The sequence below is a fragment of the Suricata suricatta genome, chromosome 4 (genome assembly GCF_006229205.1).
Source record: "Suricata suricatta isolate VVHF042 chromosome 4, meerkat_22Aug2017_6uvM2_HiC, whole genome shotgun sequence".
Classification (NCBI taxonomy): domain Eukaryota; kingdom Metazoa; phylum Chordata; class Mammalia; order Carnivora; family Herpestidae; genus Suricata; species Suricata suricatta.
This window is the reverse complement of record NC_043703.1, coordinates 30,884,593-30,907,237: the sequence shown is the minus strand read 5'-3', so window position 1 is coordinate 30,907,237 and position 22,645 is coordinate 30,884,593. Positions and strand designations below refer to the sequence as shown.

Genomic DNA, 22,645 nt, shown 5'->3' with positions numbered 1-22,645 from the left:
GCTTCCTCTCCATTGATCCTCCCAAGACAGTATCATTTACTGTAACATTCACAAGGTGAAAACCCAGTCCTTGGGGCGCCTGGGTGGCTCAGTCGGTTAAGCCTCCGGCTTCGGCTCAGGTCAGATCTCACGTTCGTGGGTTTGAGCCCCGCGTCAGGCTCTGTGCTAACAGCTAGCTCAGAACCTGGAGCCTGTTTCCGGTTCTGTGTCTCCTTCTCTCTCTGCGCCTCCCCCTCTCATGCTCTGTCTCTCTCTGTATCAAACATTAAAAAAAAAAATTAAAAAAAAAAAAAAAAGAAAACCCAGTCCTTTTTTGCCTATAGAATGGCAACTAAAATATTAAATGTAAAAACTGATCCTTGGGAACCAGGGAAAAGAGTATATCGGAAAAGCATTTTTTTAAATATTTCAATTCTTATCTACAGCATGATATTATGACTAGCGGGATCTTGCCTACCTCATTTTAAAGGAGGAGAATGCGAACAATCCTCTCTTTAAAGTCTTCTTTCATATTTTTACTACTAAAAGCTTTAAATTGAAAGGTAGTGGTGGTTGGTGATATCATATGTATAGATAAAATTTAAACTGCCTGTTAGAAACCAATACACTAAGGAAAGGGGAGTTTTAACTAGAAAGGAGAAATGTATAGACAGGGAGTCTGATATAGGTTGAAGTCCGCAGTGGGAGTGAGTACCCCACTTACAGTGACTAAAACATTTTAATGTTTCTTCTTCAGTGCCTGCTAAGAAAAGCAGACCAGAAATTACCACTGACTGTGGACACCTTTTCCTCTAGAAGGACCTATCTGACATAAGGACAAAGAAGGGGAGCCATGGGAAGTTCAAGAAGAACCATGACACAGATATGTGCGGCTGATGCACTCACAGTAAAAGAATAAGGACATTATATTCTTAGGTTTAAAAAAAAGGATCTCTTTCTATAAAATTGACAGGTTGAGGAAAAGTGAATAAAGAAGACATGATTCTTTCTCTATTTCCACTTGCAGACTTAGGGGAGAGAGACTTGAGTACCCATTACCTTTCTAGAATTGCACATTTATTCACTTCAGGAACTTTATGGAAGAGTTTTCCTGCATGTGGATGTCATACTCTTACAGGCTTAGCAACCTCTAAGACACCTCCACATTTATACAGATTCCAAGACAATGGGTCCAAATTTCTTTCAATCTTTTTAAAAATGTTTTTTTAATGTTTATTATTTTTGAGAGAGAGGGAGTGAGAGAATGTAGGAGGGGCAGAGAGAGAGGGAGATACAGAATCTAAAGCAGGCTCCAGGCTCCAAGCTGTCAGCAGAGAGCCCAACCTGGGGCTCAAACCCATGAACCACAAGTTCATGGCCTGAGCCGAAGTCGGACACTTCACTGACTGAGCCACCCAGGTGCCCCCAAATTCCCTTAAGTCTTAACTGTAATGCAGAAGAGGATTAATGCTACGATTTCGAGTCACAGCTTCACATGGGCCTCACCTGCAGCGACATCATGTCAGGCCTGTACTGTTTGCGGAAGCCCTGGTCGTACATGAGGAATTTCAGCATCTCAAAGGCTTGTTCTTCGCTCATGTGCAGCAGCAGGACTCCGGCCACAAAGCTGATCCCCTGACAGTAACCCACTTCTTTGTCCAGCAATGAGTAGGCTTTCAAGAGGTTAAAGAGTGACAGCTGCCCTGCCCCAAGCTGTGCCGAAAAATAAGGGTGAGTAGGAAATGTCCTTCCTGCAGAGGAAGAGAAAATAAATACTTTTGAGATATCCTGAGCTTTGGAGATAAAAATGAAATTGCAATGCAGTGATTTCCAGGAAATTAACATTCTTTTCGTAGCCAGTGAGAGCTGTGTGGAATACCCATTCTAACTAAAACTCTCTCCAGCAAGTCCTAAGTCCTACCAGCCAGATCACCACCCCACCTCTTTGCATACAAAAGGGAAACAAACATTTGATGCTAACCAGCACTTCTTTCTAGAAAAGAACAACAACAAAATTCACAGACAAATCATGGACATGTCGAGGAGAGATCCCAGGAAAATGGAATATAAAATCTATTCAGGTAATAAATCAAGGCAAATTCCAAGTTCACATAAAGACTCCTCTCTGACTAAAATCAGAATTCTATGAAATTTGTCATATTATTTAAAAGGAAATCTTAGTAGTCCCTAAACAGAATTAGTCCCGCTTTCCCTGTACTATGACACTGGAGGGGCTTTTTGAGGTCATTTTGTTTTACACGCAGTCTATTATTCAGGAAATATTTTCAAATATTTCCTTTGCTCTCTGTTTCTTAAACCACCTCTATGAGCCATGCAGACCTCTTTCCTTTTTTCAAAATGTCCAAAAAGGGCATCTAAAGCAAAAGGTCAAGCTGATTTCAAATAAATTCCCTTCTAAAGTTCACTTCTAAGGGGTGAATTACCATAGAGAAACCCTGCAAGCAGACAAAATCAGTTCTGGATTACTGAAAAGCCGGTACCAAACCCTGAAACACACCCATCTTCTCACCAAGGCTGTGGACACTGGCGTGGGACTTCTCTTATGCCACAAAAATGAAAGGGGCAATCAGCTTCCTTGAAAAATGAGTGCTTAAAACTTGTATGAATGCCAGATTTGTAAATGTTTCCACTACATATGCTTCAAAGCGATTTTGTTTACCCCCCTCCCCGCAGAAACTGATAAGATTAATTCTGCAGAGCAAGGGGAAGATATGAGAAAATAAGAACACACTGAGGAAACACAGATGGCTATAAGTAGAGTTAAATAAATAAGGTTTTAAATTATCATTTTACTTTATTACTTAAATTTTTTGCTAAAAAATCTATAAATGTACTCTCTATCCAAGACATTAATTCTAGCTTCATTCTTTTCTGACCAGCCTTCCCTTATAATCTAATCTCATCACCTCCTTCTCTTTATTAGGACATCTTCATTAGCCCTAAATGAACCATCCCCGTTTCTAGTCTGGTCATCAACTTCTAGTCACAGAACCGTAGATCTGTGGAGATCCACAGGAATTGCCAAGCTCAAGGTCCTCATTACTTAAATGAGAGGACTGAGACTCAGAAGCAAAATAATTTGCCTAAAACCTCAGCTTAGTGGTAGAATCAGACAAGAACTCAAGTCTTTAGCCTCTCTGTAAAATTCCCCTTTTAAAAAAAAATTGACTCAAAAAATATTAACTGCGTTGGGTCCTTTCCCAACTAAAGCTATTTATCATCCAAAAGAAACAGAGATCAAACTAGGTTTTGGCCAGTGATTTTTATATGCCCTAATATAAGGGGACTCCAAATATAAAGTAATCCCTTATTTTCCCAAATGGGCTCAAGTAACATATCTGGCTACTTTAAATATACCAATTTTTAGGGATATAGATAAAACAGTCAAATGCAAATGCACAATACTTAATTCAATCAATCAGACATTTTTAAATAGTAAAATACATATTATAATATGTTAAGTTAGAGAGAAACTAGAGACAATGTTATTTTAAAAATCAATCCTTTTTACTTTCCCTTAGTTATTTGAAATACAGCATTTAAAAATTTAGCTTTATGATTCTATCGCTGGAAATTCTCCCCCAGTCACAAATAGCCATTCATACACTATTAGGACAGCTCATATTTCTTTCATTCCAGGGACGTATTCCTGAGTCAATGGCACAACCACTTACTGTATGTTTTTTAAAGTGATATTCAAAGGCTGGTTTAAATTTTAACCTATTCTATGCTATTTTAAAACCAGTGTTGATTGAGAAAATAAATGTCTAACCCAAACAAAAGTCAGTTTTTCAAAATACAGGAATTGAGAGTACCTGATAATATGACCTTTACAATGATTCAAATATAAGATAACACCCTTTTTTGGGGGAAAGTCTGGAGATGAATACTTCATTTTGTATTCAGGCATTTATGGTATCTTCAACCAGATATAAAGCCACCTTGCCCTCAAGAAAGGGGAAAGTCAGCAGCTCTGCAGAACTCAACAGATCCTCTTTGGCAACACCAAAAACAAAACAAAACACAAACTACAACAAAACCCCAAGCAAAACTCCCCAAAATACTCAACAAAGGGACCTATGGTTGGCTGCTGTACAATCATCAGTACGACAAACATACCCAAATCCACAAGAATGGCATGTTGCTGAGTGGTGAGCTGCTTTAAAAGTTCCTTATAGGAAATGTCAGGAGGCTGCTGTTTATTGGGCAATCTGTGCCTGAGCCGGTACTGCAAAGCTAGGAACTGCCAGATTTCTCCTCGGCGACTTTTGGGAACACCTACAAAGATAAAAAGGCAAGGTCTCGAACTCTGGGATGAAGCTGCTAAACCGCAGCTGATGACCCAGGTAATGCTTGAAAACGGGCAGCTGTAACGGCCTGCATGCCGCACAGTGCACTGTACCAACAGAAGCATATTTTGACAAGTTTAATACTGAAGCTGCTGATGTCTTGAAAATAAACCCTCAAATATCAATGATAAAGGTGATGCTGGGGCACCGCTCAGGCAGTTAAGCAGCCCAGGTCACAATCTCACAGTTCCTGGGTGTGAACTCCACATGAGGCTCTGTGCTGACAGCTTAGAGCCTGAAGCCTGCTTCAGATTCTGTGTCCCTCTCCCCCAACCCCTCCCCGGCTCGTGCTCTGTCTCTCTTTGTCTCTTTAAAGTAAATAAATATTTAAAAAATAACAATGAAGGCAATGTTAACATCAGCAAACACCGATAGGGCACCTAATACATCACTTTATGGATGGTGCCTCACCAGCATCGTACCCATGCTCAGAAAACAACCAAATGAGGTAGGCAATTACTATTATCCCCACTTTCAAGATGGTGAAGCTGAGGCAGAAAGAAGCAAAGAACTTGCCTAAGTTAACAGCCTGTAAGTGGAAGTTTAGGATTAGAACTCCCCAAGTCTGGTTTCAGAGGCCATGAAATTTATCACTGCCTATTCCCACCTTTTATTTGGTTTGAAGCTAATAATGAATGCCAATACTTATAAATTCTAAGCATTTGACATCAATAAGTAACTTTGTAAAAGAGAATTAAATTGCATTCTTATATGGTCATACAAGAATGAAATAATAAAAATGGTCAATGCAACATGAAGGCATAACTGAAGTGCACCAGAACATCCTTGGAGAAGACAGTATCAGTGTAAATAATGAAGCATTAACTCCATTATGCTTGAGAACGAAAAGATATTAAAAGCAATTCAAAGTATACTAAAAGTTTGCTCTTAATGCCAAAGAATATGAAGTCATAAGCACTGGGAGGGACAGAAATCAATTCTGTAAATACAGGCAATCTTATTTCCCCAAGTATTTGCAGTTCAGGTAAGCTGGATTTGGAAAAGGTTTCTGAGCTCCCAGCTGATTAAGGAAGGTTTTAATGACACTACTCTTTTTGAACTTCAGTACCATCATCTGCATAAACCAAAAGTAGAATTGTCCGAAAGGTAAAACTCCAGTCACTGACACGGTTTATAAGGCCTTCCATGATGGACCCCTACACTGCCTTCTCCAGTCCCATTCCCTGTCATTCTGTACCATAGACTAAGTAATAGAAGCTTATGGTTATTTTCACACCTCCAGTTTCTTATTCCTATTGTTGCTTTATGGACTTCCAAGTTCGTCTACTTTACTGTGCAGCGTGTTTCTGTGCATCTGTTATGGGGGAACCTGAAGGCCATTTTCTTCTGCTGAAGCTCTTCCTCACATCTCCAGCAGTGATCACTCCCTCTTCACATACTATTTGACACACACTCCAACATCACCATATTGGATTAGCTCTATACTGCCTGTTGTGCCTCTTTTCCCCACCTCCATGGGAAGCTCCTTGAGAATAGTGAGCAAGCTTGCATCTCGGTATGAGGAAAACCAAGAATATACTTTGCTGCTTCAACATCTGTAGGATGAATGAATGAATGATTACATGTAAAAGGTCATTGAGGGGTAACTTTCATTAGTCCATTAAATTAATCTCTAATAACATGAGTGGGCTGTTTTGTATTATCCATCCACTAACAATTTTGCAGGAAGGCAATTCACCTTAGCTACACAAGTCATTTGTTGAACATCTAACACATAGCGAAGAATAGAGAATGGCAATGAAGACACTTCATCCCTGGGAGATGAATAAAGCCATCCTCAGGAATTAGTCTCATTCATTCATTCATCCATGTTTTCTTTCAGTAAGTAACTTGTGCAAGATCCTTTCTAGGCGCTAGGTATGCAGAGGCAGGGTAAGAAAAACATTAAAAAAATTTATGCCTAAATACAAAATTATAAACTATGATAAGCACAATTAAGGAAAAGAATCATGAGAAAAAATAATGAAGTGAAATGAATTTGTTTTGATGGGAGAGACGGTAGGGTGCACTATTAATGAGGAAATGGTATTAGAACTGAGCAAAAAGAAAATAGGATTTGTCAGGCTGGGAGTGTAGGCAGCCCTCAGATGGGCAAGGAATGGCTGAGAAAGGAAGAGAAGGAGGAGGGATGGGAAGACAGGGATGATGGGAAATGAGCAGCGTGTGGAAAGGTAAGAAAGAGAAGTTAGGGAGAACTGGAACGTTCCATGCAAGAAACAGCCTGGGACATGTACTGGGCACACCATAGTTCAGTCTCTGGAACACACGATTATGTCAGAGGGGAAGCAGAACGTGAGATCAGAGAGGACGGAGGAAAACATTATGATGTGCCCTGGGCAGACTGCTCAGAAGTTCCAACTGTATCCTAAAAAAAAGTTTTAATGTTTTATTTATTTTTGATACAGAGAGAGACAGAGCACGAGAGGGGGAGGGGCAGAGAGAGAAGGAGACACAGAACTGGAAGCAGGCTCCAGGCTCTGAGCTAGCTGTCAGCACAGAGCCTGATGTGGGGCTCGAACTCACGAACATGAGATCTGACCTGAGCCGAAGTCGGAGGCTTAACCGACTGAGCCACCCAGGCGCCCCCAACAATATCCTACAATATCCTATGAGAAATGGGAAGACGAGCACCCGTAAAAATCTTTAAAAGTCATATCAAAGAATGGTGTGATCCACATCCACACACATTCTATTACCCACTATTCTGTCTCCCAAATAATGCAATCAATGAAAATCTTTAGGACTTTCATATCTTCAAGGGAAAAAACCCAATAAATGTAGCATCTAAAAAAATTTATCCCAACTTCTTTTAAACTGAACTATACAACAGTTTCACACATTAGTCATAAGCTTTTAAAACAAAATTCATTATCAGATATCTTTCACTATTCTTGGATTTTTATTTTACACTCAGTTTATGTAGGTCATGGAGATCCTCATTTTAATAGCTGGGTCACAGAAATGCACCTCAAATATTCACATGCTAAGCAGTTTCAACTTTAAATTTAAGATGTTTAAATATCAGTCGTTTTATATGGCAGAGTAGCAATGCAGTATGATGGCTACATAAAAACAATTTTTCCAAAATAAAAGAATACATATATGGAAGGAAAACTGATTAATAAAAGTATAAATATGTTTATGTATACATATACATGTAGGTGAATATATCTATACAATAAATACAAACATTTCTGACTAAAGGGTGGAAATGAGTCAAGTTTGTAAGTCTAAATTATTTTATGGATATGATCCAAGGTCTGTACCCATGCATTCACTCCTTTCTGGGTAAACTACAAAGACAGAACTAAGAACAGCTGGTTGAAGAAGACAAAAAATCTATAGAAAAGGTGTCTACTAACTCCTCAGGGACCATCTCTCCATTAGCACTGTCTTCTTCCCCAACTGAGTCACTAACTGCAATCAAAAGCAAATTACTTCCCTTTTTTTTTATAGGCAAAGCACAAGGACAAAATTATGCCTGAGCTACACAATCAAAAAATCTCTAAAAAAGATGGTTGACAATGGTCCACCTGAAACTACTGTAACATTGTGTGTTAGTATTACTCAAATAAAAAAGGCGATCCACAATACCTTCTTTAAGAGAAATATGAATATCTTCCATATCACATCTGATTTTAGCTCTGCAGTTCATCAACTTCTTATCCCACGTTAGTAAGACCTCCTTCTGACATACACTAACTTCTTCATAGTCTAGTTTAACTTTTCTGGACTGGAGTTCATCTCTGCTTGCTAAGAAAACAAAAGGATTCATGTAAAACTGATGTGTTCTTAGGACACAGTATTTTTAACATTTTGTTGTATTTGTAAAATTATACCAAATGATTTTTAGGAATCAACCACTAGCATCTGGTCATAAAGTAAACCTAAAATAATTGAGAATACATGAAGGCTCCCAACCTTGGAGTCATTTTACATAAAAAAAGTATGAGGAATAACTTTCTAAGGAGGTTTTACTCTGTATCTTATAGATGGGACCTCTGCTAAGCATAAAAAACTAACCATGTTCCCTACACTGTAAGTTTCAATTTTTTTTGACAAACATGATAGCCTTAGGTGTGACAACTTACATTATTTTCAATACCAATGATATTTTATATAGGATATATATGAGAAAACAATGCCTGGTGCTAACCTTGATAAGAGAAATATTGACCATGATAACCCAATACCTTTTTATAATTATTTCCAGAGTTATCAACACTTCTTTTAAAAACGTTAAGTCATGTGCCTCTGTGTTCATTTTTTCTTAAGGAAAAAATTCATTTTACTGAAATTAACCTTACTTCTATTTTTAAAAATAGTACAGAATTCTCTCTCATTCTAAAATATAAGCCTAGAGCTCATTAAAGAAAGGCCTATTAAAGCAATTACTAACTTGATGTGTTCTTTATCTTAAATTGATTCCAAAAGAGAAAAGGAAGAAAAAACGGTTAGCTACTTTTTTTCTCTCTTTCGTTAGGATCATATTGAACCAGAGTCTCACAGATTAATAACGTGGATTCATTCAAGTTCACGGTGCTCAACCCCTTACCTTCTGCAACACAAATCTTTGTCATGCATCCGAAGTCCTCGACAGCACAAAAACAGTAGCAGAATGAGTATTACCCTTTACTTAGTGTGTTTGAAACCATTTCAAAGAATTTAAATATATTATAATATGGTTATTCAAATAAGCAGTAAAAGTTTCTCCTGAAAGTCCAGACATAACCAAACTGCTTCACTGGGAAAACACTCCTGGATACCACTAGATGGCTTTCTAGCAGAGTTTAGCTTTGCTTCCCAATACTTGCTTTATATTTCTCTTTGATAATCAAATATTTTTTCTTAAAGAAGTGGGTTCATTAAAGCTAATAATTAATGTAACCCTATATGTAACTTTACTAATTATTTTTTATAATGAACACAGCATATTTCCCTTTTTTCCGCCTGCAGCCTTCTCTAGATCTTTACTCATTTAAGGGAATAATCAAGAGCTATGTGCCAGCTGCAGGCCCTGGGGACAAAATGCTGATTAAGAACAGTCAACATCTGCCCTCACCTGGTTAACTAGGCAAAAAATAAAGAACCATCAATAAATGATTATCCATCAACTAGAATTTTAATAAGCTCAACTATTTTTGTCTCTGTTACTTAAATACAGAAATAAAGAACTCATAAAGGTTTCTGACCATATCCGCTAAATATCACCTCCTCTCTTATCCTGAAGATGAATTCAATTTCCCTCAAAATCTATAAAAGCTCCATTGGGCATACCATTTATGACATCAAATTTTTAAAAGCCATATCAATAACAATCGATTGGGTTTTTAATTTTAAAGAAAAAAAAGATTTAGTTCCAAGGGATATTTTAAACTTTTTGTACTTCCACTCTGCCAAGAAAACAGCAATAAAGAAAACTATTCCCTTGCAAACTAAATATTGTTCAATTTAAAAACAGAATTGAGTATTAGTGTAGTAAGAGGAATTTTTAAGATAACTGATGAGTGCAGAAATGTGAATACCTGTCCTTACAAAAGCATTTTAGAAGACAATGCAGTAAAATCAAGCCAAAGAAAAACCTAACTTGCACATTTTCCCATAATCTTGTAAGTCAAAGGGCTCACTTAAGCTAAATCTTTCATTTTACACATATGAAAAACAAGGCCCTTTCAGGTTAAGTGAACTGCAAAATATAATAATATTAATACATATTTTGAGTTTTGTTCCTGTCTGCACATCTCCTTATGCCTGGTTCACATGGAGATAAATGACATCATTCTTTCAAAGTCTGGAAAACACATTCTAAAACATTTGGTGTTAATAAACTAAGCAATAAAGCACCAGTAATAGCACAGAAGGTATTGTAAATTATCCAATTATAAATTCAATGATTTGAATATTATTTTTTAAGTAGAAAGTATTTAAAGCAATAATAAAAATTAGGAACTTTGATTTGTAAACAGTTAATGAGCTAGTTCAACTGGGCATAATAGAAACAGAATTTTTTTTTAAATAGGCACATTTCTCTTACTTTAAATACAATTAGCCTAAAAGGTGAAAATCAACTTCAAAAAGAAGAGAATGTATTTTTTCACGTTTAAGGGGTTTTTTTAAAGTAATGCACAATAATATTAAACTTGCAGTCACATCAAATACATGGACACCACACTATCTATATTTTCTGTTACCCAAATACATCTTAAGGCTGTCTGATGTTTTAGCTATTAAACAAAAATGCAAATATTTGAAGCTGAACATTTTCATGTCACAGCAACCTCAGAATAAAATGAACCAATTATAATCAGTAAAATCCTAGTCAAAGTGCATTTACACTCCGCGACTGAATGTGAGCGAGACGGGGGTAGTTTTAACCTAAACCTTTCAATTGTAGTGTCATATCATTTAGCCCCGTTGGAATGGCTAACCTTCAAGTTTCTGGTTTTCTTTCTCCATTCGAAGCAACAAGATTTGCTGATGTATTGCTTTTCTCCACAAACTCCTCAGTTCCTCTGACTTCTTTCTTTCTTCAGCTTTCTCTGGGTCCTCATCGTCACCAGACATGAATATAACGAGCGGTTCCTCCTCCATGGTTGGAGCAAGAGGGGACAGAGGCAGCAGCTCGTTCCTGTCCAGTCCATCTGCAGAGAAGAAAACAGTGAGAGGCATTCCTCAGTAGTAACCCAGACTACGGAAGCTTTCTCTAGAATTGATGTTCTCTCATCCTATCTTCCACCTTTAAAGCTTTTCACAAGGCTACTTTCCCAGTAACTGCATTTCTGGAACTAACGGCTTAAGTAAATTCACTAGACTAAATTCCCCTGCCAATTTTCCCTCTCACGCTGAAACGAAAGCACATGTAATTTCTCCACTTCTCCTTTCTGCACAGAATGACCTATAAGATAGGTGCTCTAAGATGAACTGGCATTCCCCAGAGCCCAACACTTCTGCAATTATCTTTGTACGTTCTCTGGTTGTGCAAAACAAAAAGATTACGTGAGCAGGTAACAGCGACGTCCTAAGGTCTCCATCTACCACCAGACACAGTCAAGGGCAGAGCCGCTGAGCACCATGGGGCATGTCCTGGCTCAGCACCTCTGCTCGCTCCTGCAACTTTCTCTCCTCCAATTCCTGGAGCTCCCTCTCTCCCTCTGTTCCAGACCATCCTTTGCACCTTTGCCAATTAGTTTCCTATTAACAAATATGACTGTGTCTCTTAAAATATTTCAATGGTTGCTTATGTTCCAAAGCACAAAGTCCAAACTACTGCGAAGAGCTTATAAACAGCTTCAGACTCCTGTCTCGTGTGAAGTACCAGCCTGTTTCCATCTCCCGTCCTCTGCTCCCATCATGCTGAATTTCTCACATTTCCCTGACCTGCAAAGCTCCCTCTGACGCTGTCAAGAGTTTTGCTAGCCTCACTTTTTGAAACATGCTTCTCCCAGCCATGAGTTTAAATGTAAATATCTAACATTCCTGTGAAGCTGCTTCTGGCCATCCTAGGCAGAGTTAATTTTTTCTCTAATAATGTCATTTTCTTCTTTCCTTTTCTCTACTAACTGACCTCTGCCCTTATTAATTTATTTCCTTAATAAATAGTTTTTAAAATTTTTACTCAAGAGCTCCTTTTCTAACTTGTTTAAATACTTAGGTATATTTGAGCTTTGTCTTTCCTGATTTTAAAAACACCCTTTAAATACATTTAATGTTGATGTATAGGGCTCTGAACATATTTTCTTCCTTCTAGTTTCTAGTAGTTTTCAGTTTCCAAACACATGAAACTTTTAGTTGTCTTCTAATTCATCATTCCTTTCTTTTTTGAGACTGTAATCAGGGAATATGTGATTGTTTCATTAAAATAATGCCTTTGTGGCCAAAATACATAATTTTTAGGAATGTTCCATGTGTACTGAAAATGAATGAACTTTCCCTATAGGGGGGCAATATCCCTCTAGGGGATAAATATTAGATCAAGCTTGTTAAATTGTGTTTCTCAAATATTATCTATATATACCCTCCTTATATTTAATTTTTAGAGAAGAATTTATTAAAATCTCCCACGACAGCTACTGATTTATTTCTCCCCAACATTCTGTGAACTTCTATTTTCTAGCTTTCAAGACTATATAATCATGTATGTATAATTAATCATCATTATTGTACATTTGTTTATTGTTATACTTTGCCCCTTTGGATGTCTTTGCTTTAATTTCTAATAGGTCTAATATCTTTTGGTTGATATTTGCCTACTGTATCTGTATCCATTTCATTATCATTCAACCTTTCGATGTCACTGTGTTTAATGAGTGACTCTTGTAAAAGAGTAGGTGGCTTTTCTATAATAAAAAATCTATGCTTTTCTAGCACTATCCTAGTACCCAGTTTGGGGAGTTTACTCATTTATTCATCCATTCAACAAGCATTGACTGAATGTCTACTACGTTCTCACGATAACTAAGAAGTTAGCCACCATATCAGATATGGAAACAGAAGTTATTTCTCCACTGAAATCACTCAAGTCTCTTGGTACCCAAAGCATTGGTTTCCATTCTCTAGCTTATGATACTGGTAAGGAGTAATTCTTTAGTGTGGACCACACAGACCCTGCTGCATTGCTGAGGGAGATTTGTTCATGGGAGAAGCAACCCTGAGGAAAATGCGCTGCCGCCAGGAGATTCGACGAGGGGTGACCGGGGTTCCTCCGGTGTTTAGGGACTCGTTGCTGCAAGTAGACGAGGTCCTTTTCCTCCCCTCTCCATCGCTGTGGAAAGCAAAGAAATATGTAACTTGTAAGGAGAAATGCATAACATGGTTCCTCACAACCACACCGTAGCACAAGCCATTCACAAGTTCCGCCATGGGCAAGCACAAGCCTCAGGCAGCAAGGCAATGCGTCACGAGGCACACTGGTCACCCAGGCCACTGCAGCCTGGGGAAAGTGCAATCCAAGCCACAGCCCAGGCGTGAGAAGCTCCCCTGTTTCTACTCATTCCACACTATCAACCCTTTCAAGTCCTAGGCCGAGGAAAAGATGTACGTATACAGAGGCCAGAGGTTGCTTACGTAATAAACTCATGCTTTGCTAAAAAATTTAAAAAGTGTACTCTAAACAATGTAAATATTCCATAAGAGACTCAAAAACAGCTTTCCTTATAGTCTTACAGAATAGGCTGATAAAGATAGCTTCTCATTGCCTGTGACTGTTGAGATCTGTCTACAAGTTGTTAGCCATCAATATTTGGATCATGGCAGAAAGTAACCCAAATAAAGGTGGAATGATTAAACTTGGGATTATTATTAGTCGATGCATTAAGAAAAGAACTGTGGTCAATAAGATTGGCTAGATTAAGACAAAAATAATCAACATTTCTTTATAGGAGGATTTCACAGAGACTGTAATATACTGGTATGCATGAAGTAATGTATAGATATGCCCTTTTTCAATCATTTGATCCCATAGTCACCTTCCCCAATTTCTTTGGCAGGGGAGGGTTGAGCATTTGACAATTTTCTACATTAGTACTTTACATTAGTGCAAACGTGGAAATGTGGGTCTGCTAAAACTTTCATTTCCTAGGGAAGAACATTCAAAGTTATGCTAGGCCTGTCTGCATAAAAGGTCATTGTGACTCAAACTCACTTCTGCGACCAATCATGTTAGCAGCTGGAACACCATGCAGCTGTTAGTGGTGATAACAGTACATTTCAAAGTCTCTGGGCTTTCCTGAGAAAATGATGAAGACAGCAGTATTTACAGCTGGTGATACCAACAAGTGAAGATATAGGACTTTTGATGGAGTCCAAAAGAGTCAGTACTTCAGTCAGAAAGGAAATGTAGCTAGAAAATCTACAACCTGCCTCGGTGGTACTGAGGCCACCAAGAGGAGAGCAATTCAGCACCTGCCTGTCATATTTTTATTTACTTAAAGAACCTACCCATGGTCACCAGGTAATTCAGTCACCTCTAGTCTTGATCTATCTTCCTGGAATGGTTACTGCTGGATTAGCAAAACTAAGGTTAAGCAACAGACAGACCTTAAAGCTGCCGCACAGTTAGCAGTGTCATGAGAGATCAGGATACTTCAGAAAGCAATGGTACAGAGATCTCAACACAGTCAAACCCCCTTTGTTACGTATCCCAGATCAAATTATAACCCTAATATGTGTCCATGGTTCAAAACTCCCTGTAATGCTGAGTAAACATGTTCACCTTTACGTCCACTTTGGAAAGTATTAACTCAAATATTTCCCTTTTAGATAGTGTAATTCAGGGGCGCCTGGGTAGCTCAGTCAGCTAATCATCCGACTTCGGCTCAGGTCATGATTTCGCAGTTCATGAGTTTGAGCCCCGCCTCAGGCTCTGTGCTGACAGCTCAGAGCCTGGAGCCTGCTTCTGATTCTGTGTCTCCCTCTCTCTCTGCCCCTCCCCCCCTATTCATGCCCTGTCTCTCTCTGTCTCAAAAATAAACATTAAGAAATATATAATAAAAAAAAGGACGTGTGATTCAAATGTCCTATAAGTAATAGTTTATCCTGATAAACACTTTGGTAACACTATCTTACTAGCAGTTATTTGCTAAATGCCCAATTAATAATGGATGTATTTCTAGCTTCTGGTATAATAACTGGCAAGTAATATGAAACATTAACTCAGGGGGTTAACGAAAATGGACAAAAAATCATTTGGGCTAGGCTAACATGTCAGGAATAAATAAAAGAATATATTTTTAAAACCCATGTTGGTAGCATGACTTTCACATCTTTTCTGGCAAAAAGTTCTAACAGCTCTGTTTCCCAAAAGTACACACTGAGCTGTTGATGGCACTGTAGGTACGGACAAAGACAGCAGCATTAGTAAACTTAGGGCATCTTTTGTCCAAGTAAGTGCTGTTCCTGACCTGCATAAGGGCATCTAAATTTATAATTTAAGCCTAAAAAACTAAGTGAAAGACTTCTGTAAGATTATCTATTTCAATGTCTCATGGGATAAGGGTTCAATAATTCCTCTTGACTTTTTAGCAGCTCTGACAAACAAAACTACAGCAAACAAAACCCAAAAGAGTCTCAAACTTTTGTATTTTAATGCTGGAATTAAACCATCTTTAAAAAATCAGATTTGGGGCACCTGGGTGGCTCAGTGAGTTAGGCATCTGACTTGGCCTTAGGTCATGATCTTGCGGTCTGTAGGTTCAAGCCCCATGTTGGGCTCTGTGCTGAGGGTACAGAGCCTGCTTCAGATTCTGTGTGTGTGTGTGTGTGTGTGTGTGTGTGTGTGTGTGTGTGTCTCTGCCCCTCCACTGATCATGCTCTGTCTCTGTCCCTCTATCTCAAATATATACATTCAAAAAAATCTTTTTAAAAATCAAATTCCAATTCACTGTCAAGGACATACTGAATGTCTAGATAGTATTAAAAATAAAACTGAAAGTACTGCTATCAATTTCATTATTGTCTCTAAAATATGTGCTTTTTGGGGATTAGGTTTTAAAAGAGGTCCATAAAGTACTCTCACATTAGCCTACTACATATTTGAAAGTTTCAGAACATCTAAAATTTTATATCCTATAATCTAAGTATATTACCAAATGACACATGTCTGGATTCCTATGTCTGGAATTGAATGGTCAGACATAAAAATTAGCAGTCAAAATATAAGATAATAATATACCAAAAAGCACTTACATAACAGACCACTGACTCCCTTTATCTTGGTGCTAAAAGAGGACATCCTAAAAAGCAGGTTGGTGGCTGAGATCAGGAAAAGGCTGCCCTGCTTCATTTAATTTGAAAAGCCACGTATCCAGAAGTCTGAATCCAGATAAGGGTTCCAGCCGTCAGTACACACATGCAACTTAGCACAGCTTGCCTTTTGATTTACCGTTGGTCAGCAATCTGCCATTCCTACTATGGTGGTAACTGCACTGTCCTAATAATTAGCATTTTACAAGTAGGAACTCATTTTATCCTCACAGCAACCTTATGGCATAGGTGTTATTTCTATTTCCACTTTTACTGAGAAAACTGGGGTTGAAAATGTCTAAGTAACTTGCCCACAGTTCCACAGATAAGAAATGAAGGAGCCAGGGGCACCTGGGTGGCTCAATCGGTTGAGTGTCCAGCTTCGGCTCAGGTCATGATCTCAAGGTTTGTGAGTTCGAGCCCCGCGTCGGGCTCTGTGCTGACAGCTAGCTCAGAGCCTGGAGCCTACTTCAGATTCTGTATCTCCCTCTCTCTCTCTGACCCTCCTCTTTTCACACTTTCTCTCTCTCAAAAATAAATAAAATATTAGGAAAAAGAAAAAGAAAAAAGAAATGAAGGAGCCAGAATTCAAACCCAAGTGGTCCAGGATCCCTTCAAAGGCTCCACACTTTATCATGCCAATGTAAATCCTCTCTGCATTAGTTCAGACAAAGCACTACTGAACCATAACACTAAAGCTGTAGGACTCCCAGTGCCATGTGTATTTCTGGTGAAAAGAATCAGTCTCTAGCCTTAAGTCTTATGGTCAGTATTCCTCTTTCCATTTTTTAATGGCATAAAGGCATTTGTTTCAGCAGAGAAGTAACTTCAAAGTAGTAAGTGTTCATTTATGTAAATGTCTCACTTCTTCTTTGCTTTTGAAGTAACAACTTTTTTCAAAATTCAAATACTTTTTTAAATGGAACAATCAAAAACAACACATTAATATGGTGGACTATACATATATTGCTGTATTAATCACCTTTACATCTTTTTAAATGATAAAACAAATTAGAACCATTTCCTTATTTTTCCATACGGACTTTTCCTCCTTGTTTTGCATTTTGTAACACCAACCTGTGTATAATAAAATTGCTTCGAAAGTGACATATTCAGAAAAGGAATTAGCTCTATTGAAAATTTATGAAATTAGGAACGAATAACTACAAAGGACATACAATGTAGAGAATTCTCAACTGCTTTTATATTGGTGTATTCTACATGCATCCTATGACCAGTCACTGATTAATTAAGAACCACAATCTGAAGGGCAAAATGACAGCCTTACAAGGAGAGGAAATAGTCTATCATCCTCTGTAGGCTGGGAGGCGCGTCCTAGTCCTTCAGGACACAGCATTAAATCCGACGCTACAGATATGATACGAATGTTCCCCCAAAGCTCTGAGATAACTTTTCAATACATCTTTGGCCAAGTAGTTAGAACCTTCACCACATCAACTATTAAATGAACATTATACTTCTTGTGTTAACACAGAATTTTTAATGCATACTTGTCTGTTTTAATAACAGTTAATTCGCTGGATATTGTAAAATATGGAGGTGTTTTAGTGACAGTTCATAGGGACTCAACTTTAAGGTCGCAGTCATATTTTATTCCACACTCGCCTGAGGCAGCATAGATACACTGTTCACAAACTAATATATAGAATTTAAGAAACAAAATAAGTGAGCATATGGGAAGGGGTGCGGGGGGGGGGAGGGAGAGGGAAACAAACCAAAGGAGACTTCACTATAGAGAATGAACCGAGGGCTGATGGAGGGAGGTAGATGGGTGATGGGCATTAAGGAAGGCACTTGTGATGAGCACTGGGTGTTGTATGTAAATACTGAAGCACTGAATTCTACTCCCGAAACCAATATTGCACTCTATGTCAACAAAATAGCATTAGAAAAACAAAAATTTAAAAAATCCAAAAAGGGGTTTTTCTGCTAAGTAAACTCCCCCCCATCCTCCAGCCCCTGAGCACCATCTAAAAGGAGTAGCATCGTAAAGGCCAAATGAATGACTAATACCGATTAAAGCTACATCTAAATCATAATGTTTTACTACTCAAGATAGAAATAAGACTTGATTAATATGTGATAGCACCTATTTGACAGAAATCTGAAAAAGTGTTCTCTTCGTACATGCCTCAGGAAAGACTCCTGGAACACCACAGTGATGAAACTTGAGCTTTTCCACAGAATAATTTACACATAATTGCATCAGGTACACTAATAGTTTATTTAAGTCCTGGCTTTCAACTAGGTACAATCCTATCATTCTTTGGAAAATCTTTACTAATAAAACTGACATTGAACTATTCTAGTGGAAAGCAATATACAGCATGTGAGCTCTGAGTCAGGGATAGATTAATCAGCGGAACAATGTGTAAACCAAAAAGAAAGAATGAGAAAAACAAGAAGTTTTATTTTCTAAGCTCTACATGAATATACATTTTCAAAAGATGAAGTTCTTTACACTGGAATTTAATGTATCTCTGGGTAGCTAGCTCATTTGCGTACTCACATCCTAAAACCTAAGATTAAGGAAATAATGTCAAGCAAGGTATAAAACATCCCTGGGGCTTAATCCAACCATTTGTAAAATAAGGACATTACGGGCCAAATGATCCCTAAGGTAACAAACAGACCTGTTTTTATGTCTGTAGAACCCAGAAGGACACACACTAACCTAACATTCCCATTAGGGTTTTAAAAGTGGATAAGAGTCTTACACCCAAACATTAAAAAGTATCAATCAATTACAAGTCCTCAAAAAAAGTCATTTTTTATCTCATCAATATGTCCAAAATGATTTTCTTTTTTCTCCTTCATTTTTTCTCCTTTGTTTTTCATTCTAGTCCAATCTTTAATACTGTGTCTTCACTCTAGCTAGAAACAAATCTAAATGTTAGTGGTTATAAAAAGGAAGATGGACATGTCTGTTTTTCACTGGATTGCTGATACAAACTAAGTATAGAATCTAAGACAAAGCCAAGAACGATCATTTTCAGTTAAGTTGTGCAGCAGTGATTTTGGATGTTTACCACAAAAAGCACGCGAGTCGAGAGGAAGAGATGTCATTACAGCTGTGGTCAGACTTCCACAATAAGGAAGTAGGTGTTTTCCTGTGTCCAGACCAGTGGGAGGTCTGACAGGCCTCAGCAGTGTCTCAGAGTAACCGATTTATCAAGAATTAAGGTGAACAGAAATAGATTAACAATCCTCTTTGGGTGAAAACCAGATTAAATCTTATGACTGTTTCTTTCAGGATTCTCATTTCTGCATCTTCTTGAAATAAACTCTTTATATGTACATATGTAGCTCCAAATGAACAAATCCATGTCTATTAATTCAAAATTAAAATTAGGCTTTGATTGAAAGCCATAGCACAGTACTAAGGAACTGTCAACATGGAATAGAGTAGAAACAGGATTTCCGTTTGCAATTAACATTTTATATGATCATTTGTGATCTTTGATTACACCAGACAACACATTTTCCCTATGCTAGAACCACCACAGCACCGGAATGTTGGCATGCATTCAGGAGACAGCCAAATCTGCTTTTAAACTGAGAGTGACATCCAGCTGGAGGAATTTAGGAATTTTTTATAAGAACATATTTAGACTTCTAGTCACCTTGATTCTGAAGCAGTGTCCTGTCTAGTCCAACAGGAAAAGAAGGAATGACATTAGCATACAAAGAGAGATATATAACCAAAATCAGTATTTTAGAATAAAAAGGCATTCCCATTAGTCATCAATAAAGCACAGATAAGGTTATTTCAATAATCAATCATGAGTGATAATACTATTTTTATCAGTGTACACAAGAGAACTACATGGAACCAAAATTATACTATAGAGTATTTCATCAGCAAAAATCTTATTTTCCCACCAAAAAGTCTTATAAATGAAGAGAGGTAATTACTGTCATTTTACTTTTGACCAATGAACTTCAATATAAATGTTTTCTCAGATGCAGGTTTAAAAGATGAGGAAAAATAAGGAGTGACAAAAATGTCTATTGATAGAAAGGATATATCATATTTGGTAAATGAATATTCTATAAATATATCATCACAGTTATGGCTTGGCTACTCAACAATGAAATGACATTAAATTTTTTAAAATTAATTAAAGGCAAAACAAAATATATGCTTATTCGCTTTCCTTTATCATTTCAAGGCTGTGCAGATAAACCTACTAATCAATAAATCATATTCAAAATATCTTGGCTCCTTTTGCTCAATCTACTTAAAAACACTAACCTGACGTGTTTTTAATAATTCAGAATGGAGGTCCTAGAGAAGAATGCCTAATCTGAGTTTCAAATTTCAATTGAATAGGCTTTTTTAAAAAAAGTAGCATATATAGCCTATATGCTAACCTACTTTGTATCTTATTTGACTATGTATATTTAGAGATTCTCTCTATACAACTAACAAAATACAAGTAACTCAAGTGAAAAGAAAATTGTAATTCATAGTATTCTGAGCCTCATCCTCCTCAATATTCTGAATAGTTCCATAGATTACAGTAACAGTGTGTGCTTCATGTTCTCTCTGAAAAGAGTGATAAGAAATGTAGATTCAGGAATTAGTGAATTAAACCTATGCTCTTGAATATCCTCATTCTTAGGAAATACATATAAGTATTCAGAGTAAAGGGACATGATATAAGGAACCTATTCACAAATGGCTTAGAATAAAGAAATATATATCAATATATGCACATGTGTGTATACACATATACATATATGTAAATCGACAGAAAGAATAATAAAGAAAAGGTAGCAATTTTTAAAAACTGATGAATCTGGATAAAGGATTTTTAGTTCTCCATAATATTTTTGCATATTTTCTGTAAATCTGAAATTGTTTCAAAATGCTAACTGAAAAAACACCCTCTCCTAGATTGTTACTAGTAAATTTATGTCTAAGTGACTTACCAGTTAAAATAAACCTATTAATATTGAATTTTGTCTAATAATTTTACTACTGTGGACATAGTCCTCAATAATAGGCAGACATGCACAATGAATAATATCCAGAACAGTACTTTTTTAATGACCCAAAACTAGAAATAATCCACATATTAGTGGAATACTATACAGCAATAAAAATTAATGAATTGAAGTGCACATAAAATGGGGATGAATCTCTTGAAGTAATATGCAGTGAAAGAAGCCAGAGTAAAAGAATGTATGCTGTATCATCCATTTATATGGAGTTCAAAACCAGGCAAACATCAGCAATGGTATGAGTGGTCGGGGGAAGGGAAGTGCTTGGGTGGGAAGAGCAGAAGAACTGTGGTGGTGCGGATGGCATTCCATTCATTGCGAGGTGGTGACATGGGCGTGTTCACTCTGTGACAATCCACGGAGCTGTATGCTCATGGCTGGAGTACTTTCCTTTTTTCTTTTTAAGTTCATTTATTTTCAGAGACAGAGAGAGAGAGTGCAGCGCGCGCGCGCGCGCACACACACACACACACACACACACACACACACACACGTGGGGGCGGGGCAGAGCAAATGCCAAGCACACTCTGAGCTGACACAACACAAAGCCTGACTCACTAATTGTGAGATCATGACCTGAGCTGAAATCAGGAGTCAGGTGCATAACTGACTGGGCCATCCAGGCAGCCCTGACTGTTGTACTTTTCTATGAAAATACAAATTTTAAGTATCTTTTGGGCCTACTGATTCTATGCTTTTCAAATTACAAAAAAAAAGTGTACATAAAGTACAGAAAAATGTACCAAAAAGTGCTGTCTGATTTTTCAATATTCTCAGAGCCAAGAAAATATTACAAAGTACAGAAAACGGGATTTTTAATGATCCTACAAATGTAATAAAAGTTCTCCATATGTCACTTCAAGTAAGATGGCTACAAAATGAAAATTGTCGATGCAAAACTAAACACACTTGCCCTCTGACTTTAATATCCTTCTTTAGAATGAGGTACAGAGGACTAGGAAGCTTTGAACAAGAACAATGCACACACTTAAGCAAAAGTACTGAAGACAGATATATAACACCCTACACTATAAATAATCTTTAAAAAAAAGTCACTGTTTTGGTATCCTGCATTCAGTTTACAGCTAACCTTTGACTTCTCTCAATGGCTTTCCTAATTGTCACTTTCGGGCATGGTTCTGTTTCCAGAAGAAAACTAGGATTGCCCAGATGTTCACTTTATCATAAAAATAAGAAACTGCCAATGTGTTCAAAGTGTTGTATTCCTATTAATAGGCAGAACTATAGAGATAAGGCAAACATACTCTCATATGTGTACATTCCTGGTTCTCTCAATTCATGGCGTATTCCATATATATTATACTGTTTGTAGCTACTTTCTTTTAAATCTTCTCCCATAAGTTTGTCTCTGAAAAATCCCTTATTTATTTTTTATATTTATTTTTTAAGTATTCTCTAACCCCAATGTGGGACTCAAACTCACAACTTAAGAGTTGTATGCTCTACTGAGTCAGCCAAGTGCCCCCTTAAAAAGCTCTTTAAAATCA

The 22,645-nt window shown here is 37.4% G+C and overlaps 1 protein-coding gene across 4 annotated transcripts in view; it reads right to left on the bottom strand.

Annotated features, from left to right (window-relative positions):
* The window catches only part of TBC1D4 (TBC1 domain family member 4), a 173,475-nt gene that overhangs the window by 13,353 nt on the left and 137,477 nt on the right, over positions 1–22,645 (bottom strand). Inside the window, exons 12-17 of one of the 4 annotated variants that reach the window (XM_029936601.1) lie at positions 19,754–19,777; positions 12,974–13,131; positions 10,799–11,011; positions 7,965–8,123; positions 4,120–4,278; positions 1,486–1,730 (exon numbers count right to left, since the gene is read on the bottom strand). In XM_029936601.1, the coding sequence (XP_029792461.1) occupies positions 1,486–1,730; positions 4,120–4,278; positions 7,965–8,123; positions 10,799–11,011; positions 12,974–13,131; positions 19,754–19,777 (958 nt within the window). Of the gene's footprint in view, positions 1–1,485; positions 1,731–4,119; positions 4,279–7,964; positions 8,124–10,798; positions 11,012–11,106; positions 11,298–12,973; positions 13,132–19,753; positions 19,778–22,645 lie in introns of those variants that run through there. The other 3 variants (XM_029936602.1, XM_029936603.1, XM_029936604.1) reach the window with 3 other exon arrangements.